The sequence below is a fragment of the Stegastes partitus genome, unplaced genomic scaffold (genome assembly GCF_000690725.1).
Source record: "Stegastes partitus isolate 25-593 unplaced genomic scaffold, Stegastes_partitus-1.0.2 Scaffold146, whole genome shotgun sequence".
Taxonomy (NCBI): domain Eukaryota; kingdom Metazoa; phylum Chordata; class Actinopteri; family Pomacentridae; genus Stegastes; species Stegastes partitus.
The window spans coordinates 386,161-413,644 of record NW_007577877.1 but is presented as its reverse complement, the minus strand read 5'-3'; the positions used below and the strand labels follow the sequence as shown (position 1 = coordinate 413,644).

Sequence of the window (27,484 nt, the reverse complement as noted above, 5' to 3'; positions counted from 1 at the left end):
AGGTTTTTTTTTTTTGAACATCTTGCTCGACACAAAAGTAAAGTGTGATTATGGATGAAGAGTAGGTCCAAGGATCAACATCACTTTAAAATAAAGGAACGGTTGGTATGGAAACTGGGGTTTTAAATTTGAGATAATATATCAGTTATCATACAATGTCTATTTTTCTAGTGTTTTAAAACAGACATTAGCTATTCCAGTCTAAAATTGAAAAAAATAAATAAAATTAAGTCCCTAATCTATAGGTGATACGAGCAGAAGTGTAATTTCACACAAGTGTAACTTTAACAGATGTGGCTACTGTTTTGTTCATTATCTACTTACTAAACTGATAGCGAGATAAAATCATTAGTATAAAAATCTGCCTGGCTTATCACGAAATGCAAACAGTTTTCTGGGAACCTAAAGGCTACTGTGTAATTTTCTGTAACCATAACACAGGCCCTGAATAATAAAATCACTTTCAAAGAGGAGTACTACATCAAAAATAAGGCTAATAAGCCAAATCTTTCGACATTCCCTCTTTATTTTTCTCTTCATATACAAACAACAATCTTCAGAAACTTTCTGGATAGACTATTGTTTGACATCAGCAGACTCCAACTTATATTTTGCTGAAACGAAGTCAGCATGCTGCTATCTTATCTTACAGTAGCTGCATCTGTAGGGGGAGCAGGGCAGATCTCTAATGTGTTTAACTGGGGATTCAGATTGCAATGCCACACAGGCTTAACTGACCTCAATCTAAAGTGCACCACGGAGAGCTTTTAAAGATGAGGCTCTGATTACAACTTCTGTAGTAGCAACAGTGGACATACAGCCTTGAGAAAAACAGGTGAGTGGCTACAATGATATTACAGGATGGAGGTTTCTGGGGCAATTCTTTGGTTTTTACTAGAGAGGAAGAGATAGTTAGACCTGTGAAATGGGGGAATAATGACCTGTTATCTTTTGTCTTACTCAAGATGTGATGCTTCCATCACAAGAAGCAGCCAAAAAAGAGTAGACACAATTATCTTATGAGACACATATCAGCTCGCTGGTGAAAAACTGTGTCTGCAGAATCAACTTTGTCATTCTACAGGATTTGCCCTGTTCTCCCATGTGGATGCACACAGCAGCGAGATGATGAGTACTTTCAAGTTGATTAAGAAGCTTAAAAATCCAAGCTAATTAAAAATAGTGGAAAAATATTGAATCCAAAGGTAGAGCTGAGATTCTCAGTGGAGAGCAGTTTGGAGTTAAAGAGGGCTGAAAGTTCAAAGACAGAGCAAAACAGTATTCTGGAGAATTCTTTTCAGTTATCAGTGAAATACTGCTGTCTGACTGCTGAGACGCCGGCTGGTCACTACTTTATTCAGAGACCTTGGTTCGCAGCATACTTTGCATTTAACATCCAATTATGAAAAGGCAACGGGTATTCACTCATACTGGCAAGTCATTTTACAATGCAAAGAAATGAAATAAATTATGAATTGAAATTAAGTTGCTATTATTAACGCATATAGAATGACATGGGGTTACTTAAACAAACCCTTAATTAATGCTTACTGGCATTTAGCACACAGTAGTCTTTCAATTGTGCTTACATGTATGCATGTATGTATATAGGCAGTAGTGAACCACAGGCCCGCAGGCACAGGTAAGGTCATATGAAAACTCTGCACTTGTGCATTCCTGGAGCCATATACATCACATTTCCCACACTTCACTTCCCCTGCAAAGAGCTGTAAAACCTAATGGATCTATACATGACAGGCCTCCTTCAAGCATTATCTGGCTAAGGATTCAATCTCAGGGAAATCAGGGAACTCTGACGGAGAGGAATAAAAATAGACTGCATATGCTTCTGGATGTAGAGGAGGAGGTGTTGGGGGGGCTGGAGTATACGAGGGTAAAGAGGATTTTCAATATAGAAAAAAAAGACACAGGAAGAAGATGGCTGTATAAACATAGCTTCACAGTGAGTAAATAAAGCCAGAAATGTCACAAATAATCCTCCGTTGCACTTATCTGCCCATGTGGAGCGATTTAAGTTATAGTTTCTTGTCAACAGGCTTGTGGACAGGACAACCAGGGACTGAGCCACCAAACTACAACTAATTTGCTTTTCCTTCTGGGCCACAGCTACCCAATTTTGACTAACTTGACGGTGTTTGTTTAAACCCTGTCTGACTGTCTGAGCGGCCATATTTCTTGCTCTGGAGGATTTCTTTTTAGCAATGAAATGATTTGGGAATGTTCTCCTAAAATATGAAAATGAAAGAAAAGGCATAATAAACTGGAATTATCCTTTGGTAAATCCACATCTGGCATATTGATAACAGTGCTGCTTTGTAAAAATTGGGGGCTTTTTTTGTAATATAGTTGTAGCAGTAGTATACTTTCACTTTTTTACAACGCACATTACTGTATTACAATGAGTATATTAGGTGATGCTGAAATGAAGGATCTTCAATACCTGCCCTTTACTAATAATATCTGAGTTAAAAGCTCTCCAATGAAATTTCAACTCCTACAGTTGTCTTCATGTAAAGAGCTATGACTGTGTTACAAGGTCAATTTAAGCCAAACAACCAAACTTCACTCCTTTTTTTTTTTTTTTTGTCCCTCTGCTATCGCTATCCATCCACCAGACTAAGGGAGTGCTAAAACTACTTACTGTACACAGTTATGCACTGTGATAAAACATTATGGATGTCCCCAGACAGGCTTTGGCCTCTGTGACCCTCTAACCAACAGCTGACAACAGTGATTACCCCTTTTGCCTTCCAGCTGCTTTTCTGTCAGCAGCATAACACCAGAGTACAGTCCGGTGTGGCACACACTCTCCACTGAACAAGTCACTTGCCTAATATAGCCGCAATAGTCAAAACAGCTCAAGGCCTTCATTTAGGACCAGGAAGAGGAAGGAAGCAACACATAATGTCAATTAGCTCCAGAGAAATTTAGAGCATTTGTATGTATGTGCTATTTTAGAGCTGAATTTAGACACTACATAGCTTATCTCAAGGTTACATCTGTCACAATTCCACCTCCACCTGTCCAGCCCACCCTCAATGTTTGTCAAAAAGAATTTGAGAGGCTGCCAGCATGGAGGCACGTACAGCCTTTCCCCCTTCTTTCCCCCGAAGCTTTATTAACAGTGGCACACCACAATTGGGCACTGATCCCCAGCAAGGCACTGTGTGGTTTTTCAGGGAGCAGGAAACTCATCACGGCCATAAATTGTGAGCATCAGCAGTCTGCGCCCAGCCCTGCCGTTTCGCCCTGGCTCCGAGGCCCCGCAAAGTGCTGATTCAGGTCGAAGGCAGAGCGCAGGCAGTGGCGGAGTTCACCACCAGCAGGCTCTCCATCACTTTGACGGCTCAATAAAAACCAGTGTAAACTATTAATTGGATCATTAATTATTGATGCTGTTTTTACTACAATTCAAGGGGTGAGAGCAGAAAAGAGGCAGGGGTGAAACAGTGTATGTTTAAACATAGTCGCCATGCTAGGAAGGTACAGTATCATGTTAAAGCCCTGGCGAAGGCAAATCTTAAAGCAGTAACTCATATTCAACATAAAAGGGCAAACTACGGCCTACATTTTTATGCACAACACACAAATATTAGCCCTTTCGGGTTAAAAAAAAAAAAAAGGCTAAATTAATAAGACTATCTTTTAAAGATCTAGTGCACAGACCCAGTACACTCACAGAGGTGCAAAAACTGATCCTGAAAGCTATTAATGAGGATGTAACTTAGCTTGTCACTGCACAATGTCCACCTGTCTGCTGTAGTTAGCCAGCCATCCTCTCCTTTTCTGTATGTTCGGCACTATTATGAGACTGCATGTCAGGGGAATCAATAAAGAGGAAAACACAGGGAGAGAACCATCGCAATAAATCAGTCTCCAGCACTCCCAGACACAAGCCTGGCCCATTATAGCTGGCTTACCCTCTCGTCTCCAGTCCCCCCCCAATTCTCATCCCACCAAGACCTCCTCGTTCCTCAGAAGCCCCCTCCAGGTGTCAGAGATCTGTGGGCATGACATGCACCCTGCTTAGCCTGCTGTTGCACACCTATCTCTGAATGCACACAACCCCAAGACACTGACGGGTTCATGCCAAAAAGTGCATTCTGCCTTCTTTTAAATCCGTCTCTTGCTCTGGTTTCATGTGCAGTTACATATGAAGCACTTAGCTGCTCAGACTGTTTTTTTGTTTTTTTTGCTGTTGTTATTTTTGTCTTTTATCACACCTGGTGAGTATAAATGTCCTCTACAGCAGCTGCAATACATCTGTGTCGCAGACTTAATTTGTCCCATATGTAAACTCAGTGTGCTGCCACATCTGATTGATTTCATGTTTGTAGCTGTTTATTTCAGTTACATACTGATGATATTAACACCGTAATGCCAAATGTCTAAACCTGGGGTCTTGAGTTTGAATCCCCTCTCTGTCTGTTACATAGTAATTAAACCTACTTTGACAACAAGAAAACTCTGCTTTGAAATAACAACTCAGTGGAATTTTCTGCACCATTTATTGGCCTGCCTCAATGCACCAAGAGCTGTAATTAATAAATATTAATAGCAATAATGGTGAAACTGCCAATTATAATTAAATAAATGACAACAGCAACAACTAAATAAAGACCAAACACAGGTAGGTCCACATAATTTGTTGTCTGAGGATGTTCTGTACCTAACATGGAAAGCTATACTTATTCAGGTCAATAGTTCAACTCTTTCCTTTGTTTTTCTTCTCGCTCCTACACAGGCTGACCTGTGGAGGAGGCAGACAGACGCAGACAGAAACAACAAAAACTCTGACCCTCAAAACAGCCTACTCCTTCTCTCTTTTTTTTTTGTTCCATGGCTACCTGTAAACCTGGAAACTCCCACATCAATAATGTAGTGCTGGTGCTGGGCTGCTTCTCTTACTGTTGAGAACAGTTACATAACAGCGCAGGCCAACCGAATTCCTCTGCTCCCCTCTACATTAAACATTTCTAGCATGTGGCAGGCGCTTTGGTGTAGCGTTACTGACAAAAGCAAAATTGTGCTACTGTACTTTCCTCTTTTCTATCTTTTATTCCTCTGTTTATGTGGAGGCAACTGACTGCTCCTTCTCACTTTTTTTTTGTTTGGTGCTTTTAACATTTCTAAAAGTAAAGGCCTCTGTAATTACAGGTTTGACACCAAAATCAATTTGCAATTACGACAACTGTCAACCAGGTGGAGCAGTCAGGAAGCTAACAACCTAAACAACTGCTTTTGATGTTGATTTTATGCAAAAAGGCATTTAATTCAGTCAGTCTGACTGTTTGCTTGGGCAAGTATGCGTCTATGTGTCTCCAAGAGATAAACAAAACCATAAGGGAAGCGAGACAGAGATGATACTGGTACACTATAATAAACTAGACCCACTGTGCAGAGAATTACACTCACATTATTGTTTTAATGTTTAAACAAGCTTTGGTTACTGGCAGTTTTTGGCATAAAACTGGCATTCCTAATTACAAAAATTAACAGTAGAACTTGCAGTAAATACACCTAAAACTGCTACGTGGGTCAGTAAACTGTGAGCAGACCCAAACTACAATCAGTTTCTGCTTGCTTCCCAAGTGGAATAAATCATGATCCTACTGCCACTTTCTATGGATATAATGAAATCAAGACAGTGGAGGTACAGTATGCTGCAGGAACACATATAAACACCATAACACTCTGCTCCTATATTACCTTCATTTATGCTGGAGTGATGACATAAAACTACCCAACAAATGCTACTGTTATCCACTTCAGCTCACCTTGTTTTCCTAGACACCCACACGCCAGCCCTCTCCCCATTTCCCTCAGTATGTCTGTTATCTAACACTGCCTGTTAGGACAGACTGATCATGTGAAACAGTTGTGGAAGGACCTGGCAAAAGTGTGCCACAGCACAGCAGCAAAAAGGAGAAAGCCTTGAAAGCAGTAGAGCTACATTCATTTAAAATTACACCCACACACACACACACACACACACACACACACACACATAAACACCCATCCACAGTGAAACACATCTGACTGGCTCATGAGTGCACAAGCCTCCTCCTCAAAGGCACCGGCGCTGTTAGAGTAGATTCGTTAATAATAAACAGAAAACGCTGCAGTGCTTTGCACAAACACAAGGCTCATCATTTTCAGTTTTTAAAGATTTTCACTTAAAGCGCTGGGATTTTAGGAAAGTAAAAGACTACTATGCACACATAAAGGCTCTTGTGTATTTCGGCAAAAGTAATTACTGTGTACAGTAAATATAGTCCTTCAAAAAGTTAATAGCCCAGAAAACAGAAACGGAAAAGAGAATCATGCTAATTATGTACCAGTGTTGTTTTGTGGAGAAAAAAAATGCACAAGAAATTTCTTTTTCAGATTTATATCCAATTTTTTCTAATATTAATATTTTTATTCGATTGAAGATTTATTTTTAAAAAGAAAAACACTAAATAAGCATTCATTAGGGTTTCTTTTAAACAAAAAATAATGAGCCCAACACATAAAAATACACATATAAAGGTACAGACACACACAGCACATATATAGACTGGAGACTGGGGAATCTGAAGGTTATACAGCATCTGAGTCAACAATTGCATAAAGAATCAATATCAACAAAAGACAGCAACAATAATTAAATTATAATCGAATGAAGTCTCTTTTTAAACAAAAATATTATGTCAGTAACACTACAGAAGGATGGCTTCACATGGCTTTCAACTGCACAGAAAAAAACATCTGAGAAGTTTGCCTTTGTGTAATCTACAGTAATGCTTGAATAAACCTATCTATACACAGACAAAGTAGCAAAAAGAGAGCAGACAGAGCGAGGCTGCTGGTGTGGTGGCACCTACCTTTTTCACTGACTGACTCACTCTCTATCTCCACATCCTCACAGCTCGTGTACTCCGGTGTGGTGGCCAGTTCCTCCTCTGAGCTGCTCAATGACACCTGCCGCATCTTCCCTCCCTTTTTGGTTTTGTGGGGCTTGGGGGGTGGTGGACGCACCGACTCCGACTGGTCTGAGCTAAGAGAGTCATTCCTCAACATGCTCTCCATCTTCTCTCTCTTGGTCTTGCGGACAGCTGAACTGGGGTCCAAGTGATGCTGCTGCCTCCTCATGGGATCCCCACCTACGCCCAGGTCTCCTCTTCGCAGGTCCCCCGACCGGTCACCCAGCACGGGGCTGCGGTGGGGCGTCGGTGGGCTGTGGTTGGAGGTTCTGTGGCCACCGAGGCCGGGACCCATAGGACCTGGGGAGGAGCGATCGACAGAGTAGGAGCGCTGTCCCACCATGGGCGGCCGGCGCTCGGTGAGATGCTGGCGGGACAGCCGGATTGGGCCGGGGTCATCCTGCTCCGTGTAGGCCAGGGAGACGTCACTGTGGCGACGCTCGTGCCTCAGCCGGCCCACTTCAGCGTGCATCCTCATCTGCTCCTCATAGGGCTGTGGCTTAACAGGATAGCGTGCCAGGTTGGGGTCGCTGCGATAGCGCGTCTGGAACTCCTCCTGCCGCTGCCGTTGGAGGTCATACTCACTGGGCGGTCCATCTAGCTCCTGGTCAAGTGGGTATTCCTGGGAGTGCCAACGTCCGGGGCCCCGCCGGTCCCGGTAGCCCATCCGCATTGCATCAACATCTGGGTACATGTGTGGGCCCCGCGGAGCCCGCCGAGGGTCCCCATCCCCATAGTCGGACGGTGATCTGGGCATGCCGCCGTCCGTCGGGGCATACTGTGAGTGGTCGCCCCCCTCCCTTTGGTCGTATTTTTGGTTTGGATCCCTGGATGCAGATGGGCTTCGTTTCCTGCGGATCAAAGAGAGGGGAACAAAAGAGAGGAATTTATTGGCCAGTCCACTTTGAACTGGATGTTCTCTGATCTTTAAATATAAAATATACATTTTCTCAAGATTGAATTCTGAGCCTGATAATAATCCAAAGTTTAAAAGAACTGACGATTGTGTGTGCATGTTCATAAGCATGTTGGTGAGCTTACTGTGGAAATGTAGTGCTCAATCAGATAACAGTCTTACTGTGTTTTTTTACGTCCCTGTGCTATTCTGCTGTCTGTAACTGAGCTTCTCTTTGCGTTACCCTGCACTGCATAGGTCTTAGTTCCTGTCAAAACGTGATGAAAGCCTGCACTGTCACACACACATACGCAGAAAGAGAGAGAAAAATGGGACTAAATGGCAGGATGCAGCACCACTCCCTCCTCTCACTGCAAGTGCAAGAGACTAAATGCTCTATAACATGGCTGACTAATGCTCTCCTTCTAGCACAGTTTGCATGCAACTAGGTTTAACTGTTACATTTTACAGCAACTATTTCCAAGGGTAAACTAACTTCTTGAGCTGACTCAGTTAAACAGTATGACATGTAATGCAGCCAGATCCATAACCTGATCCTGCAAATACAAAAGCAGCTTTTCACATTACAAAAGCAAACACCCACCCCAAAAATGGTGTTTGACTTTTTAATTAGCCCAGTCTCCAAACAGAGCATGTCGTATCTAATGTTTGATTCTTTTGGCGACAGGGGCAATTCTTCATTTTGATTTGATAGCTGAGTATGTTATTGATAAATAAGAGCTTAAAAAAATTAGAAACAACAGGATAGCTCAAGATTAACAATACAACCTGCTGCCCAGACATGACCTGATTGTATTTCTAAATAACTGCGTGAATATACTATGTGACTGTGTGCAAGCAGTGAGATATAAAAAAACATCAGAGTGCAGAGAGTAGTGCATTGATAAATGATTAAGAGGTTCAGTTATTGTATTTGTGTGCACAGTACAACAAACGTGGATGGATTTGGCGATACAATGACAACTTGTATAATTCTGACAGAATTTATTCCTTGTTGAGAAAACATCTAATGACAGAAGATTAAGGAACAACATACACTAACAGGAACGGCACACAATAAAATCATTTAACTCATCCTTCACTTATATCTTCTGCATCAAACATTCTTTAAAATTATGCATCCTGTACTTGAATAAATACAATAGAATAAAAGTGAAATATTCAAATGGCGAGTAATATTGAAAATCGTGCATAAATAGTTGAAAAGGTTATTTTCAAGTACGGTTACAGTCAGGACCCTCATATTTCCAAATTGGCTGTCAATCATTTTATCATTGTCTGGTTGTCAGAAAGGAAACCAGCTAGGAAGTGGATAAAAAGCCTGAAGGATGCTAACTGTACATTAATGCATTTATTCTTTTGTTCAGAATCAATTATTCATAAGCCACTTTTCTCCTACATTTCTCCCACTTTTCCTCCAAAGTAATAATGACATTTTGGTGAGGAAAAAGCTCTGTGAAGCATCCCCTTAATTTTGTACGTGACAACTTTCCATAAATTTCCAAGGGTTTCATAAATCACTGCTGCCAGCCTTGCTCACTGGCCAAGGTAAGGACTCCTCATGTGTGATTGGCTGATTCACTGAAGAGGACAGTGGAGGTTTGGCCCCTGCCGACTGGATCACAGACCATTCAGGCTAGTCTGAGCATAATGGATGTGCGGCACAATAGATATAAGCACTATGTTAAGGCACGTGTGGGCAAAGATGCTTTTTGTGTTCCCTGTGTTGAGTTTCTATGTTGAACACTGAATAATCTCACTTAAGTGAAGTGCCAGCTCTAGGGAGAGACAGAATGATGAATGAGCACTGTGTACAGTTCATGAACTGCTGTACAGTTAAAATATGGGCTGTTAGAGAGGGGCAGAAGTTGAGCAGTAGTGCAGCACAAAATGTGCTTTCCAGCAATGCAAGTACATAAAAGCAAGTTTTACTTAATATAGAAGGTAGAGAATAGCAAAACAAAAACAGAGCTAAAAGATGTATGAATATTACATATGTCAGATTCAACAGATGGACACAAACATGAACCCACATGGACACTGGTGTTGCTGCATGAACACTGGACTTGCAGGCAACCGTGTGCAAATGCAACAACTTTATAAGGTGATAATCTCAATGTTGTGTTAATAAGTGGTCAAAAATCAATTAATGCTGCTTTAAATGTTCCATTAACTCCCCAGTATTTTTCATATTAAAGCTAACAGTAATATTTTAATATTAAATTACTTGCAATACTAAAGGCTTGCTTGTACTACTGATAGTGAGAATTAACACCATAGGGCAGCACTACACAGTTCTTAGCCAATTATCAATCTGTCTAGTAGTATGCCAGTGTTGACCTGGTTTTCTACTGAATGTATAGGTAGCATACAGCAATAAAGTGACTGCTCCTGTTGCTTTGTCTCTGAGTCGACTTTCTCCACTTCGGCCATCAAGAACTGTTAGTGCATTTCAAATAATATCATAGTTTGCATGTATTTCAAAGAAAAGGGAATTCTGACATATCTGTTTTAAGCAATGTTTTTTGCTATGAAAAAAGAACCAAAAGTGGTCCAAGGAAGACAAAACAGCCAAACAGTCAAAGAAAATGCCACCGTCTACTATATCACATTCATCAACAGCAAATCTGTGATAAACAAAGTGACAGCATTAGCCCCAGACCATTCGACTCATGAGCGATTTCTCAGAAGTGAGAAGCAAAACACTGGAGCGATCATACCAGTAAAGATGAAGAGGAGCCACAACAAGACTCTAATGGATGTGCACTTTAATGAACACACCCTTATTTATAAGAAAGACCTAGAGAAAGACAAAATGCCATTCTGAGTCTCTGCAATGCAGCCAAATCACACATGTGACTTCTCCTTTCTGTTTCACATCAAAACAAATGCCTCCTACCACCTGAGCATCCTAACGCACTAGTGATTCAGACGACGCTTGAGAAAAACACATGAGGGTTGCTGCATTATTCATGAGATGCTCCTGGACACTACATGAGCGGCGCTTCATTCACAAATTCAAAGTGAAGCGGCAGCAGAAATTATATGCTGGAGTAGGGGACAGGCGCTGTGACTGAGAGAAGGAGGGAGGGAGAGGGAGTGTGTGATGTGTGCACGAGAAGTGTTTCTTTATAGTGATTTGATGATCAGGGAGGTGTGTGTGTTATGTGTGTGCTTGTGTGTTTTTGTGGCTGTGGGCTGCACTGGCTGCTTAAGAAACGCTTTACTTTGTGCTCTCAGGATGTCCTCGGGGCTTCAGGCTAATGTCCTCTCTGGGATGTTGTCTTGAAATGCTACACCCAGAACACACACATGCACATAGTAGATGCACGTAGCAACTACAACAGACATTAACAAACTGCCCTTTGACAAGCTCTAACTCATCTTGACACAAGTATCACATTTCCCTGCTCCCATTTAGCCTTGTATGTTTTTCCTGTCCAAACAGAGAAATGTCTATGGCAGCTAGCAAGCGAGCTAGCAACGCTGCTCTACTCGATCAGCATCCATATCATGATGCTAATGCTGTCTGTGCAGAACCAGCCTTCAATATATACAACAGAGCAGTGGCGCAGCACTAAATTTTGGAGTGTGCAATATTCCCCCAATACTCCAGCTGCTGCTGCTACTGTGATAGCCTCTCTGCATATACCTCTGAGCTCTCCACAACTCTGCCATGACACACTCTGCTGATCTTGGATGTGCATTCCATTCTCAAGTGACACATACAGAGATAAATAAAGGAGAAACAAAATGTGAAAAAAAGGAAAGGAGGTACCATCAGCAGTGAATGTGAATTAGAGGAAGCAAAAAAAAATATAGAACAGTCGATGCCAGTGTCCTGTAGCTAAAGGTACAGCTGGTGTGCATGGTGCATTCAGCATCATATTTGTCAGGCTCAAGCATGAAGAGGCAAGATGGGACACCACGGGATTATGATGCTCGTGACGCTGCACAGGAGCCTGGCTGCTGCAATGATCGAGTCACGAATAACACAGCGACATACTCCCTCCATCACATTCCCTTATATTGCACGGTTCGTGCGTGATGTCACCACCGGCATCGTCGCAGCACAGGCAGCGTGGTGCACAGCAAATCGACGAGCAGTGAATCAACCTAACAGGCCAACAATAGAGAGGCATGTACACTGTCTGCACGGTACATTATGGGGATACAGGGCAGGGCTTCTATGCATTCCCGCTGTGGGAATAACAGCAGCCCTTGTTGCTGATGTTGCCCAATTCTAAGCTAACTATAGATATCCTCTGCTGTAACATTGCATGACCAGTTACAGACAAGGACAGCGATGACAGTAAGATTCAGTTCAGGGAAGGTGATGGTGGCTTTGCTATACGATTGATATCTGTAGTTTTTTGTTTGTTTGTTTGTTTTTAACCTAACACAGTGAAGGGAAGGTTAGAGTTAAATATGTGAAACTGATGACAAGGATGTCCTTTTCGGGTCGAACGATTTTTGACATCGCTAAGATGTCGTGTTAACATGGCATTTGCTGACATCACAGCCTTATATACCTCCAGTGCTCTGGAGGTAATTCCAGTTATAATCATCTTTTTCAAGTACACTGTCCTTATCAAAAGCAGCATAATGTATCAAATCCATGGCTCACAAAAATCATGGGATTACACTATGGCCCTGAAAGATTAAAAAGTGCGACCCAAAAAGATTAGAAATGACCCGACATGCTCGCAATGATAAAACCTTTACATGATGTTATTTTCTGCAACACAACACACACACAAAAAAAAACAAAAAAAAAACAAACAATGGGTGAAATTCCCTGATACTCTGTGGTGTAATGAGAAGTGGGTCTGTCTGTGGTGAATCTGTCCCACTCTGCCTCATCAGATGTGTTCCTGCTCTGACCTACTGACGGGATCTGATCAGAAACATCCACAGTTACAGCCCAGTTCCCCGGCTGCAAATGGACTAGATTGTCTAACTGTGTCAGTCTCTCACTCTGTGTGTGTATACATGTGAACATCCACTATATTCAGCATCCCTATACTCTGTAACTCTGTAATTATTTATTATTTACTCTGTAAAAATGTGAAAACACAGACTAGAGATCAAACTACTGTTCAGTTAGAACGTCTTAGCCTTTAAACTTAAACGCCCTGCACACAAAAACAAAAACACAGGCAATGATGCACAATGTCGGCTAAAATGAAAATCAATTATTTGCTCAATATTGCTTTCATGGTAATTTATCATCAAATTCATCAACAAAAAAAAAAAAAGGTTTTAATGCATTTGAGCATAACACAAACCTGCCTTGAATTCACATTATAAAGACTGGCATGCAGTAATAGTGCCACATCCTGTAGCCAAAATGGAACCACTACACTTGCAGGTTGCTTGTGTTGCTTTGTTATAAGGGAGCTTAGAGAAGATAATCACCGTATGTCCAAAAAAGTTTATAGATTTAATGCTCCGGAGCAGACTTAATGTAAAGCATTATGACCGAGCTTAATTAAGTTTCGTGATTATATGATTCATTTTGCCTCCCTGTCTCATTGTGTCTGCCTTTCCCCTTTCCTCTCCTCTCACAGCTACTGCAATGACAACAATATAAGATGAAGCAGCTTTTATAAGCAAAGCAAATAAACAAACCAAAAAATACATAAATAAATATGGCTCGTTCTCGATGATTTCCATAGTAAATCAGACAATGTGTTTCCCACATCCATTTGCTTGGAAACTATGTTTATATTCCATTTAAAACCAAAGAAATGCCACAAGCGCAAAGATCAATAATTCTGAGGAAGCTTTCAGTGAGTGATGAACCTTTCACAGATGTTGCTGGTTTCATGCTCTCAGCTGCATGTGTAGGCACCTAGATGCATCTAGCGTACACAGCAGTGACACGCACTAACTCACTCTCTCACCACAACATCCTCAATCAGCACTTCACAGATATTAGCTTAAGCCTTAACCTCTTTGTGATGCCGTAAAAAAAAAACTAAATGCAATGATCAAACTGCTGCTTTCCAGCACTGTTGTGACAATTATGCTCCAGACAAAGACAGCAACTGCACTGTTCTACTGCAATAAAAAACAACAACAAAAAAGTAATTGTACAGAAATCAAATGCAGTCCACTGCACATTCAAGCTACAAGCTGCTAATTCTTGTTTTTTAAAGTTTTAGTCATATATATCAACTGTGAATGACAAGCCATATGACACCATAGATATGAAATGTTAATGTTAATAGTAATTAAATAAATTGCAATACTGTTAAATAAACTATTTAAAATACTGCATTTTCACACATTCTACATCCAAACTGCAACAGTCTAAATCCTGAGATATAACCAGCCTTACTGAAAGTACCCGTTGAATCCTGGGATGTAGCTCAGTTCAAATCTCTGCTTGGCTGCTCCACGCAAAGAGATTCTGTGCACAATCCGTTCACAAAAGCCGCCCAGTCCGATCCAAACTACCTCGCGCTGGCTCACAGCCTTTTGACCAGTCCCTTGTTGTTTTTCCAATCCTGTCTCCTCCGGCACCAAAAAACACCCTTGTTTTACTTCTATGGGAGATCTGCACACAGCAGCACATTTAGTCCTGCAGCAGTGCTCTTCGGACTGAGTGTGTGACACCAGCCCCGTCCGCTCTGCTTCTGCTGCTGCTGCTGGAGAAACATGTTAAATAAGAAAGCCAAAAGCAATCAAGGTGAAAATGCAACGCTGCCCACATGGGGATGGTGCCACCTCTGCTTCCCGTATAATGGAGAGAAGTCAAATGAGAACAAATGAGTGGCGCCGTGTTGCAGAGCTCTCCTCTTAGAAGGAATCTGGGCCGCTAATGACAACAATACAACCTGGAGCGGTCTCTATTGGAAAGAGATAACCAGAAAGAAAGAAGAAGCAGAAACAAGCTGAATGTGCGTGTCTCAGCTGAGAGCGATCGGAGAAGAGACAAGAAGAGGAAAAACACCTCTAATGGTCCATTTAGAGATGCGGCGTCACTCTTCCCTCGAAGACTGACTCAGCCGGCCGCTGTGAATTTGGGATGCCCCTCGGTGCAAATGAAATGCATGCCGTCCCCCACCCACCCCCGCCCCCATCCCCGTTATCCAGTGCAGCCAAATCAGTTTAAATTCCTGTGGCAACCATGCAGTTTAGCTGAAATCTCTAATATCCAAATGAGAGTCAGTATTTCCTGCTCTGTTTTCGACGGTCTGCAGCATCCAAAGCAACGCCGCCACACTGCTGGATGCGAAAGAGATGGCACAGTTTATGACCCTGCTGCAAAGGCTTCTGAGTGCCTGAAAGCAAGCTGACTTTCGGGTTTAACACCGTCATCATGTGATCTGCACAACTGGAGGTCGAGCAGCGACTCTGCCCAACCCATCGGCCACTCAGTCCGCCGCCGGAAAGGATTACATTCCTTGGTTGATTACGAGCTGACATCTATCACCAGTCGCAAGCAGATGAGGGGGTTTCACCTAATCTCATTCAGCCGTAGATCTTATGATACTTAAACTGAACAAATCACATGGTTTATGCTTTTTTTTTTTTTTTTTTTTTATCTCTGGAGTGGATTTTCAGGCATCAAATAAATAAAAAAAACAGGCAGAGACATAAATGGAGTGAGATTTCTAAGATAAGTCTACTCAATACATGAGTGTGGGTGTGTGTAGCTGGGTGTTGTAAAAGTCACTCTTCTGTCACAACACTTTTCACATCTATCTCCATGTTTCCCCCATTCACACAGTCTCTCCTCACCTCCGCCCCCCCAACGAGGTGGGCTCTGACTGGGACTAAAGATATGCTACTATGTGCTGTTTGTGATGGCGGCGGTGACAGCTGACTGACGGGGAGCGTGGAATCGGGGAGGGCAGGTGTAAGATGGGTTGTTGACACAGCGTTTCCCAAGACAGGTTGAAGAGGGGGGGCAGAGTGGTGTTTTCTTACTACAGAGTCAAGTAAGAAGGTAGGCTGCAGGGCTCACAGTTTTTTTGAGCATCTGACTGACAAGGAGATGACTTTAGACCAATAGTGGAGGATGAATGGCACTGATGAAGTCTGAATGTTTGTTAAAATGTTATATGTACTGCTGCATTTGTGATTTATTTATTTTGTCGTATTTATAACAGCATGTCCCATAAATGCCTCATACAGGCTTCGCTGCAGCAGGCTATTTCCCCCCCACACTCCTTTCTATCACTGTTTTTAAAAATAATACCAGCTGAGGAGTCTATGTGTATTTTTACCAGTTATTCCAAACAAAATGAAGAAAGTCAAACCGCTGTTGTTCTGTGTTGGAATAAAATTTCCTGTGGTGCTGTTTAGAAGTGCTCCCACCCAGTACACCCACACCTGCTAAGGTTTTGCTGTGTATTTTACCTCCTGCACACCAGAACTCCTCAAGAACTGCTGTTCAGGTGCACTTAACTTCTACTGCATCCACAATCATGTCAGTGATGTAGATGGATCAGAAGCAGTAAAGCTATCCAGCAACTTTTCTATCAAATCTACTCTCTCGCAATGTAAAGCTGCCAGCTTTGTTATGTTGTGTAGTTTTGTTTGATTGCAACATTTAATATAAGCAATTTGATAATTATAGTTACTTTTTTAAAATAACAGCAGTGCTTTTTGGGTAACAGCTTTACTGTCATCGACCACATTTATGGTTACCTATTATATAGATACTATATATAAATGTAACCTTGATGGTCCTGATGGCTTCCAACGTTACAAGGAGATGCTACCTGAGATGTTTTCTACGCGGCACAGTGGAGGGGGCGCCATCATGATCTGGGGTGCTTTTTCTTCAATGGAACAATGGAGCTCCAGGTTGTGCAAGTTCGTCAAACAGCAGCTGGCTATGTGGAGATCTTGCAGCGGGCATCCCTCATGACTGAGGGCCCTCGTCTGTGTGGCAATGACTGGGTTTTTCAGCAGGACAACGCTCCAATTCACAATGCCCATTTGACCAAGACCTTTCTCCAGGAGAGTAACATCACTCTTTTGGACCATTCTGCATGTTCCCCTGATCTTAATCCAATTGAGAACATTTGGGGATGGATGGCAAGGGAAGTTTACAAAAATGGACATCAGTTCCAGACAGTGGATGCCCTTCACAAAGCCATCTTCACCACTTGGAGCAACATTCCCACTAGCCTTTTGGAAACACTTGCTTCAAGCATGCCAAAATGAATTTTTGAAGTGATCAACAATAATGGTGGAGCTACTCATTACTGAGTCAGTTTTTGACACTTTAATTTATGTTTTAGGAGGTTTGGGGTTTTTTTTGAGCTGTGGTCTTAAACTTTTGATCAGCTGATGAACAGCCTATTTGAGTTAAATTATTGTTTTCAATAAACTGCCTGCTCACAACTTTTGGTCACTTGTTCCCATTTCTTCTTTTTGCACTTTGAAGCTCTACTTAGAACCTTCCTAAGATCCAACAGTGCAAAATGTAAATAATTTAAATTATTTAACTGGTCTTAACATTTTAATCAGGAGTGCATATGCAATGTGTGTTACACAGTAAAGATATAAAATGTAAATCATATCTTAACACTTGAAATTTTAAGAACTGAATTGATAAAATAATGCACAATAACTTAAGGAAGTCACTAAAACACCAAATCATGCATTTAACCTGGAGTTAAGCATATTAATCACCAAAGGTTACAGATTTGAGTAAAGTTTAATAAACCAGGATCATGCAACATAACTGATCTAAATGAACAATAATTTCAATAAAGTGTAGAATATTCCCACTAAAAATTATATCTTCTAAATCCAATTTTTGACCTGTTTCTTTAACGTTACAATAAACTTGTGAAATTTTCTGTTTTGAATGAAAGTAAATAAGTAATAAGCCCCTGCACTCATGCACACAGCCTGATGCCCGACAGCACAGTTTCATTCACAGTAGCAGATGGCAGCCACCCCCTCACTTTGTCTCCCTGTTTTGTGGAAAGTTTTGTGTCAAGCAAGTGAACGGAGAAGTTGAGCAGCCCCACATCTATCAGTTTGGCTGACAGCGTTTGTACAACGTTGAGCCTGCTCGCTAATAGGCTGCAACAACACAGTCTCCGTCCTCCTGCATGCACGCAGACCGAGCGGTGCCGTGTGTGTTCATGCTATGTTTATACACTGTATGGTTAATATATCTTCTGCACTGTACCGCCTGTTAGGTCTCCTTTTTAAGAAAAGGCACTGCTAGCACTCTATGTAGGCCAAGCCCCAGCAGAATATGCCATTAAGATTAGCTACAAGTCAGGACTGTTACACTGCCGCTTGCTTCTCCTCTCCCTACAGAGAGAGGTTAGAAGAGCAGAGCATGTGTACTTTTTTTTTTTTTATCATACTGCAAAGAACAGCAAAAAAAAAAAAAAAAAAAAAAAAAGCACATCACATCTGGAATTTAATAAAGCAATCACCTAGAAATATCCAGATGGTTTGCTGGGACAAATCTGGAGCAGTGCAGGAGTACTGGCTGTAATTATGCTTATTGAATTCAGCTTGACTTGAACAGAGCTACACTGTAACACAGAGAACTGGTGAAGGGGTGGGGTGTCCTCTGGAGGGCCTGTAAGTAATCAACACCACAGCACTGGTGGGTAATTAACATTTTTTTTGCCAAGTATTTGAACCTGCAAGACGATACATGCGATTGGCGTTCATCTGTGACCAGACGGTACTGCAACATCCACCACATGAAAGACACCATCCTCCTATTCACCCCCTCTGAGGAAACCACATAATACCCTGTGTGACAACATATGGGAAACAAGAAGCAGCTTCTGACTTGTTCTGAATAAATAGTAGCTTAAGTTCTTTAGGGTTTATGGGCCTTTTAACTGAAGAAATTCAGTAGGGCAGTTTCTACCTATATGGGGGCCCTATGAAAAGTCATTTTTGAGGATTCTCTCTATTTCAAGGCCTCAAGGATACACACAAATCAGTTTTATATTCTAAATACAAACAATCATATAACATCAGAATCAAAACATGCATGCACATTACAAAGTATGAATCAATAAAATAGCATATCTGGGACACAATTAAAAGCGGCACAGTGAAACCGCCCCTGCACTTAGCTGTGTCTGACTGTCAAGGGAGAGAACACCCTTGAACACAATAACACGCCTGATGCTGTGGACAGGGGGGCGAGGGAGGCAGGAATATAGAGCAACAAAAACACCGTAATTGATGGAGAAGGAGACACTGCAGGAAGAGCATGGGGGGAAAAAAAACAGCTGCTGCCCTAAAAAGGGATTGAGCCCACAACCTCAATTTTGGTAGCTTCACATGCTAACCACCATAACCAGCTAGCTACTGCACCAAAGCTGCACACAGAACAGACTTATGTGTGAAGGGCAGAGGGATGCACTGACAGTCCTGAGGTCCGTAATTCCCAAAAGAGTCAACTTACATTGGAGAAGACATAAAGATTTTGGTGCCACATTGTGCACATAAGTGGTACATGCTTAGAAAATATAGACTGACTTTTAGAGTTGCTGCAGTGACAGAGGAAATATACAGGTGTAAATAATAAGTAATAATGGCTGAATTCACTTTGCGGCTTCAGTTTCAGGGTCGTGGTGTTGTGCACGCTGGCTCACTGTCACACTGTCATGACTTATAGGGCACTTGCAAAAGACAGTACTTTCCTTAAGGTCGCTCTTACCCTTGTGCTTTTCCTGCTACGACGGCATGTCTACCGGGAAAAATAGGCCTTTCAGTAAGTAACTGTGAGTGGATGTTTGTAAAAGGCCCAAAATACATTAATTTTGTGAGAGGCAGGGAAAAGAGATATGTGCACCTTTATTAGTTTACAGCATGCACAGAATGTCCACTAAAGGTACACAGAGAGCTTTTTCACATAGATTCAGATGCCACGAGTTTTTATTTTTGCTCCATTTTCATTTATTCCTGGCTGTTTTTTTTTTAAATATATATTTCTTGCATCATACACCGTACAGTTTAGCATGATGCAGCAATATGGTCAAGGCCTTATAGAAGTAGTTCAACATCAAAATCTTCAAAGACAAGAAATTGACTGTTTTTTCTTTGTCTTTCTAATTCGGACTACAGCTGAGTGTTATATTTGACACCAGGCTGGAAAATAGTGTTTTGTGGCCCTGTCGGGTTGAAAGTTCAAAGTCTGTTGCACATCTGTCTACATCCAGTATTAGGAACAGTCGCAGGCAAATGAATGCGTTGTTTCACCTACAGCTGCAACCAATACTAATGTCACAATACACTGACACACCCCAGATTGCACTGTTATATCACTGCAGGAAGGTAAAGTTAAACCACTAGATGTCAGAAAAAACAAAATCACAAGGTTTCAAGGGGTGTTAGGTGCAATTTTAAATGCTTTCAAAATTAGCAGTGATGCATCATCCTGCCGTGCATACACAGGTGAAATGAAGGCACCGTATAATGAGTAAACAGTGAAGTGCAACTATTAACAGTTTCACACTTGTATTCAACACGCACAAGTATATTACAAAGATTTTCCAGCTTAACAAGAAGGCATGTAGGATGTTTATTTCACATATGGCTCTGTATAGGGAACTTTTGACAATTTTCAGGGTATTTCATAACCTGGCATATTCTATTGTAACCAGACACTGGGTTGTAGTTCTGCAAGGGGAAAAAAAAAGTGTCTTGAGAGCCACGGTCTCCCCATCTTGTTCTCTCTCTGACACACAAGTAATTGCACACACTCTCACTCCGCACATGCATTTCAACTTGGTTCTGCTAAGTATGCATTTTTCATTCCAGTGAGCAAGCTGCATTTGAAATCAAAGGCAGTGACGCTGCTCGGCTGTCTGGCTACACAGAAAGTGAGGAGGTAATGAAAAAGAGCTGAGGGTGAGTCAGAGGATGCTTTAATAATCCTGGCTGCCCAAAATAACATCTCTGAGGCTGGACGGACCGATGACCCTCTTGGGAAAACCGGCAGCGGACCAGGCTGGTCTGGACTCCTAACGTCTGTCCCTCCATTACTCCCCCCTACTCCCAACACACACACACACACACACACATACACAGATATATATGCCCTCCCATACCCAGCCCCCACCCCCCTGCTCCCAACTCCTCTGAGTCTATTATAGTCAACAGATAAGACTGCAGCAGCACGGCACGACGCGGCAGCCAGCCAAGTTGTCCCTGTACCAAATATCCAACAAGACTAAACAGTGTGGAGGGGTGTGTGCACTGGAGACTGACAAGTTGCAGGAAGTGTGATCCAGTCTGTGGGAAGAAGGAGTAAGAGGTCTGTTCACACATGAGCAATGTTTGATGATAAATGGTGATGGGGTCCAGGCTAAAAAGCCCATCATGTTGGGTTCAAGGTTAGGCCTGCATTGTCCCATACAACACTTTGCCATGCCTTTTCCCACAGTGGTCCTCCCCGTGCCAAAACGGAGACAGAAAATGATCTCGTCATCTAGTATTACAGATACACGTCTAATATTTCTGCACAAAACCTCTGGACTCATTTGACATTCTAAAATTGCACCTGATCAGTTTTACGTTCACTTTTTGTATCTTTTTAGACGAGGCAGCTGAGCTCCTTCAGAATCAAACTACTGTCACAGTAAACGTTAGCAGCCTGCCAATGTGTTTCCTGCAACATTAATTAATGGCTATCTCCATCGCAGCATCAGGCAGTCACAAACGCATTATTACGAAGCCATTTGACAGGTGTTATAACCACGTACCACCAGCAGGGTGTGGTGAACCATTGCTTAGCGCAATTCAAAACTGGGAAAGCCAAAAAGTTATGAATTTAGTTTAATGTAGGCTTATTATGAACAGTGTTTGTTTTGCAAGGATGAAACCTAATTTTTTTACATTTTGTTGGCTGTGCCATCCTGAAACTCAACGCTTTCACTGAGAAATAACCCTCTACAGTCAAACAATGAGCTGCTGAGCGGTACGAGAGTCAGGATGCTGAGTTAATGGTGGGTGTGGACAAGAAACACAGCATCAGCAATTGTCTATATATATAATTGTCTACATGAGGTTAAAAAAAAAAACAATACTGATAGCTACAACCAAAAGTACAAAATCTGAAGCAACCAATCAGAGAGCTGCCTCAGGTCACCTGCTTGCCAAAGCTTAGGGAACCATATGAAGTGCATTAAAGACCAATTTTTAACAAATAATGACACACCTCACAGGTGTAGAGTATGACTATACAGTTTCTTTTATAATAATTTTTATATATTTAATTTATTTTTAACATGTTCAACAGCTTTTCTTCCCTGGCTAGGCTAATTGAAAGAGGGCACTGTATCAGCACCTCATATCAACCAGCCGCCACTGGTACTGACACCGAAGCTGAATAAGAGCAAATGGCTCTAGTTTCTGGATGTGGACACATTATGCCCTGAGTGGATTGGACAGTTAATAGCTGGACACTGTTACAACACTGTTGCCAAGGTATACTAAGTATCTGAAGGTCTTTGAGAAGCAGAAATACTTTATAGATGCAGGCCTTTTACATTATAAACAGTAAAAAAAATACTGTTAGGATAGAGTGCCATGTCATGACAGTGTTCAGACTCTGTGGCAGATGAAACATTGTATTGTAAGTGTTCCAATTACACAATGAAGAGAAAACACAAGTAAATCAAGAAGGAGCCTACATGAGTGCAGCTTTTCCATTAAAATGTTCTTTGTTCCACAGCAGTACACACTGTATAATGCCTCCAGCAATCCAGAGCAGATCACGTTCACCATCACAGCAGCTATTTTTAACACATCATTTATGAATTAATAATAATAATAGCACAGATTATTGTAGTAAAAGCTGTGTGTGTGGTCAGGGACACTTTCCAAAACATATTTTCATAACTGTGTCAGAAAGTCAACTTTGTACAAAAAGAGAGATGATCAAAGCTGGAAATTCCCTTGTTTTATAATATGTGGGATTAGTCATATTTCCTTCACTCCCTACAAATTCAGAGCTTGGAGGTGGCTTGTCACAAGTGGAGGTCTAAATAGGAAGCGACTGCCAGGGAACGGAGGCATAGGTGCTCTCCAATTACATCCATACGAAGGGAACCTACTGCAGCTCAGTTACCCCGCTGCATCTCTATGGCTGAGTCCTGTGCATAATAAAATCAAGATGTTTGTTACTTGCAGTATGATCCAGCTTAACAAACTCTTATATGTACTGATTGCCAGGCAACTAGCAGCAACATGCAAACACTTCACATCATAGAGCCAGGCTATCCCACGGCATACAAAGTGAATTAGTTTTAAACATTCACCATGTGATGGTCTCATTTGGAAAGATTAAAATGTTCTGTTTACAATAAATTAACAAAAGACAGAACTTAAAACGACAGCAAAGTGTTTGTTCGATATAGTAAACAAGACACAGCCTCACAGGCTTTGTCTTACAATGTGTCAAAATAGGCATACAAAATTGAGAAAGTGCAGAAAAGCAATATATTGGGAGGAACATACAATAGGTTCCACTGGAGCAACCACATTAGACAATCTAATTTTCACAATCCTGTTCTACGACCAGTTTGCAAAGCATGTTGAAACATCTCCCCCTCAGTTACTCAGTGAAAATGCTATTAATTTCAGCGCATTTTTCAAATTAATAAATTGCTGTTCCCACCCATCTTCTCCATTTCTGTTTTGTTTCCTTTTCCAACAAAGCCTCTCTTAAGTTGAACTCAAACACACTGGCTGCTAGAAGGCTTGCCTGGAGGCACACAGGAAGTTGTGCATAATGGGAAGACATTGCCTCCCGACCTCCTTTCTGAACCACCTTTCTTGTCTGAGAGATGTCACTACGCGCATACACACACGCACACACACACACACACACACACACACACACATGCTGTGATCAAAGAAACTTTGTGCAGTTCTGCTAAATTTGAGGGTTGAAGGGTTTGTGAAAGTCAAGAAAGGAATATATAGACGGAAGATATCTGTCTAAAAAATTAAGAGATCCTCCAGTTATTTAATTGAACCTTAAAAGCTTAAGCAGATTATGAGATATTTTTCTACTATTCAGTGACCCCTTTGAATACTTACTTACTGCTGCTTCCCGCCTGGAGAGAATTTAATCATTCCAATAATACAAGACAGATGCAGATAGTGGGAGTTCAATAACTGCCAGGTAGAGAAAATGAAGCTCAGTAATGACAAGGAACTGTCAAACAATGTCAGAACTGAGAACTGACTGTACAAGTCCCCCTCAGATGCAAAAATACAGCTTACATTTCCCAACATGACTGCAGCACTACCTATTGGAGCTTTAACCACAAATAATGCAAACTTTGTGCCAAAGTTTCATCTCTTCTTCGTCTGATGAAAAAGCCACTCGCTCCGTGCTCAGCAGAAAGACCTTTTCTCCCGCACTCAATGACATTGACAAGTCAACATCTCGATCGATGAAGCCACGTTCAGACCTTTGCAGAGCGAGCCCCAGACCAAAGGGTTGCTTGGGTTAATTGTAATTGCATAAGACAACGTCTGTAACACATGCCGTGATCCAGAGAGCTGAACTGGCCAGAGGGGCCCTGCTCTAAGAAAACATTTAATCTATGACAGTTAACTTCAACCCAGGTTGTAGGGAGATGGTGAACCTAAACTCAATTTCTCATCTTTTTAATTAGCTGGCTCACATTTGGCAACCTTTTGTCCCTTAGATTCATAGATTTACTTGAAGCATTAGGAAAAGGCACTCTGCTCATTTATACTATGTTATGATTCATACAGATGATGACCATACCTGAGTTTAAATTGTAATGTAGTGTTGCAAAAAACTCTAAAAACCATGAACTTTGCCTATGGCTGTATAAATGAGGGGCAGAAGTGTAAGGTAGAGGGAAAAGGAGTGCCACACAATTTAGTAAGCAAGGAGAGGACTGTGAATAGTACAGGATCAAGAGAGACATTTGAATAAATGGAAGGAAGCCCGGCTGGTGAAAAGAGAAAAATCTTCAAAGTCAGCTTCTTTCCTCGTCCTCGCCACCCCTGGAGATCAGATCAACTACTATCCTAAAACCTAATGAACTAGTAAACACTGGGAATTAAATGAATATTACATGGGGTTTCATTAATGCCAGCCAGCAGACTCCAAAAATAATGAAGGCGAGGAGTGGAAGCGGGAAGAGACAGTTACTGGAGCTTCTTCTTCTGTGTGTTTACTCAGCATCTGCCTGCCAGAGAAGGAGGCTTTTGATCACTCCTCGGCTGGGTTCTCCTCTCTGCTGCGTGGCAGGAGAAGCCCAGGGAGGCCGTCGAGCACCGTCAGGGCCGGCTCATTTGCAACACAAATGAACTGAGCTAATTGTACACGTGCAGGGAGACGGGGGAGCAACACACACGGTGCAATGTTTGCAAAATATGGAAATAATTAATCTCATTGAGCTTATGAAATACCATCAGTGTTGCAAAAGAGGATTTGAGCACGGGCTGGGGATGAGACGGATGATGATAGCAATGGACTGGATAGACGCAGATGTTTAGATTAAGCTTTTTCATTATTGCTTAATCACACGGCTTCTTCAAGTGTATTTTTGGTAATTGAATAAATTGGAGCATGAAAAAGATTTGGATTTGGGGTACAGCAACAGGATTATGTGTAAACCAGTCTATTTCCCATTCATGAAACAATGCATGTGGATATGCTAACAGGCTAAATGTGCAGCGTGTGTGTGGAGTGGAGATAGTAATGAGAGACTCACGAAATACTGAAACATACTTCCTAGAACATAAAACCTAAACATGTAGAACCTAAGAGCCTTAAACTAAAAGTAAATTAGACATAGATTCCATATACACCTTTACCATTTAATGCAAACTGTCTCAGTCACAGTGTAGTTTTAAATGTTTGTTCAGTTGGATCATATGGACTTCACTGCACTGAATAGCAGAGATTTAGATAAGAAAGTCCACCTCATGACCTTTCCAAAGGTCTGACCTTGTAAGCCTCTTTAATCAATAAATCAAATATTAAACAAGAATGATGAGGCTGCGTAGTACCTTTAGGAGCAGATAGCCTTAGCTTTCAATTAACGACTCCACTGACCATCAAGGCCAGAGGAGGATTTGTGGAATAAGGTACGTATAGACATACCACTTATGTCCTACACTAACAGGAAAGTACAGCAGCAAAGGGCGTCAAGTTTAACCCGTCTATAAACTAGTAAACGGCTACTGGCATTGACAAATGGCATCACACATCAAGACATATGGTCGAAAGCGAAGCACTATCCATGTAGCGTATGCAGTTTTTCTTCTCTCTCTTAGCTATTTAAAAACAAGATGACATCTAACATCTGCTTGGGAGTGCAGAAAAATAGGCATTTTAAGAAGAAAGAAAAACCTCCTAGGGACGGGGCTTCAAACACAAGAGCATACAAGTGCAGCCACGTAGACTCTCACAAAGAAGCACAAGGACACACACAGAGGAGTTGAGTCTCACATTCACGCCACTCAGCAGCCTTCTCTTTAGTCCATCAGTCAGTGGAAAGAGAAGAAGTTAAGGACCCGGGGCAGTGCTGGCAGTGGCCTCTAATGAACCAACAGAAATGCAGTTTTTCTGAGAGGACACTATGCCTACTGTAACTCAACCATTAATGACATGTTAAGGTTGAGGGTCACACACACGCAAATGCATGCACGCACGTGCCCATTCAGCCTTTGAAGGAATCAGTCTCGCTCCGTGAGCATGAAAAGAGCCCAGATGTCAGCGCTCTGCACAGGCTGGCATTTCTGTTGAAAAGTACTCAGTCTTTCCTTTGTTGCTCTATGCCCATTTCTTTACTTTCCTCATCCTGTTTCACTGCGGAGAACTCTGGCTGGATGAACCACTATGCAATGTACATCCCTGTGCGTGACATCATACATACTTGTTTCTGTGGAACCATGCTGAGGCAACCTGTAACCAAACCTTCGCAAAGGCAATTTCAGCACCCTCTCTGGGCAGCAGCAATAGCAGCAGTGGCAGCAGGCCTGGAGCTAGGGACATTAGTCTGATGTTTATCTGGCTACACAGCCCCCCGCTAGCTACCAGTCCTCTCTCTCTGTTTCTTTCTTCCTCTCTCACTCTCACTCTGATGCTGAGATATGATTTGGTGAGAGGAGAGAGGAGTCGAGCATATCGATTCAGCCTCTACCGCTGTCTCTCTATCATTCCAACTCTCTCCACTTTCTCTCTCTCTATCCACTTCTTCCCTTTCTCTCTCTAGCGTGCAATCATAATAACCCCTCTCTTAGACGCCCAGGCAATAAACCAGGGCCTCCCTTCTTCCTGTGCACATCTCCCTTGGCGAGGACAAAACCAATAAAGGGCCGGCTTAATTACAGCTGCTGAGTGCCGCCAACACCCGGGTACAATACCATGGGGCTGAGGGTGGGCTGAGCGTGGGCGAGGTATGACGGGATGTTGCAGGGAGGTGGAGGGTGCAAAATAACTACACTGTAAAAACGAAAACGTTGTGTAAACTCAAAATTTCAAGGCAACTGTCTCCACTGGATTTTTGGATTTTGAGGCCAACTAAACATTTTACGTTTCAACCAACAAGTAAGTTTTTGTTGAGATAACTTGTTG

General features: G+C 41.9%; 1 protein-coding gene across 6 annotated transcripts in view; it reads right to left on the bottom strand.

Annotated features, from left to right (window-relative positions):
- rims2a (regulating synaptic membrane exocytosis 2a) overlaps positions 1-27,484 on the bottom strand; it is a 143,899-nt gene that overhangs the window by 67,323 nt on the left and 49,092 nt on the right. For all 6 annotated transcript variants that reach the window (XM_008279175.1, XM_008279176.1, XM_008279174.1 and 3 more), the window contains one exon: positions 6,888-7,837. In XM_008279175.1, coding sequence (XP_008277397.1) covers positions 6,888-7,837 — 950 coding nt within the window. The remainder of the gene's footprint in view (positions 1-6,887; positions 7,838-27,484) is intronic.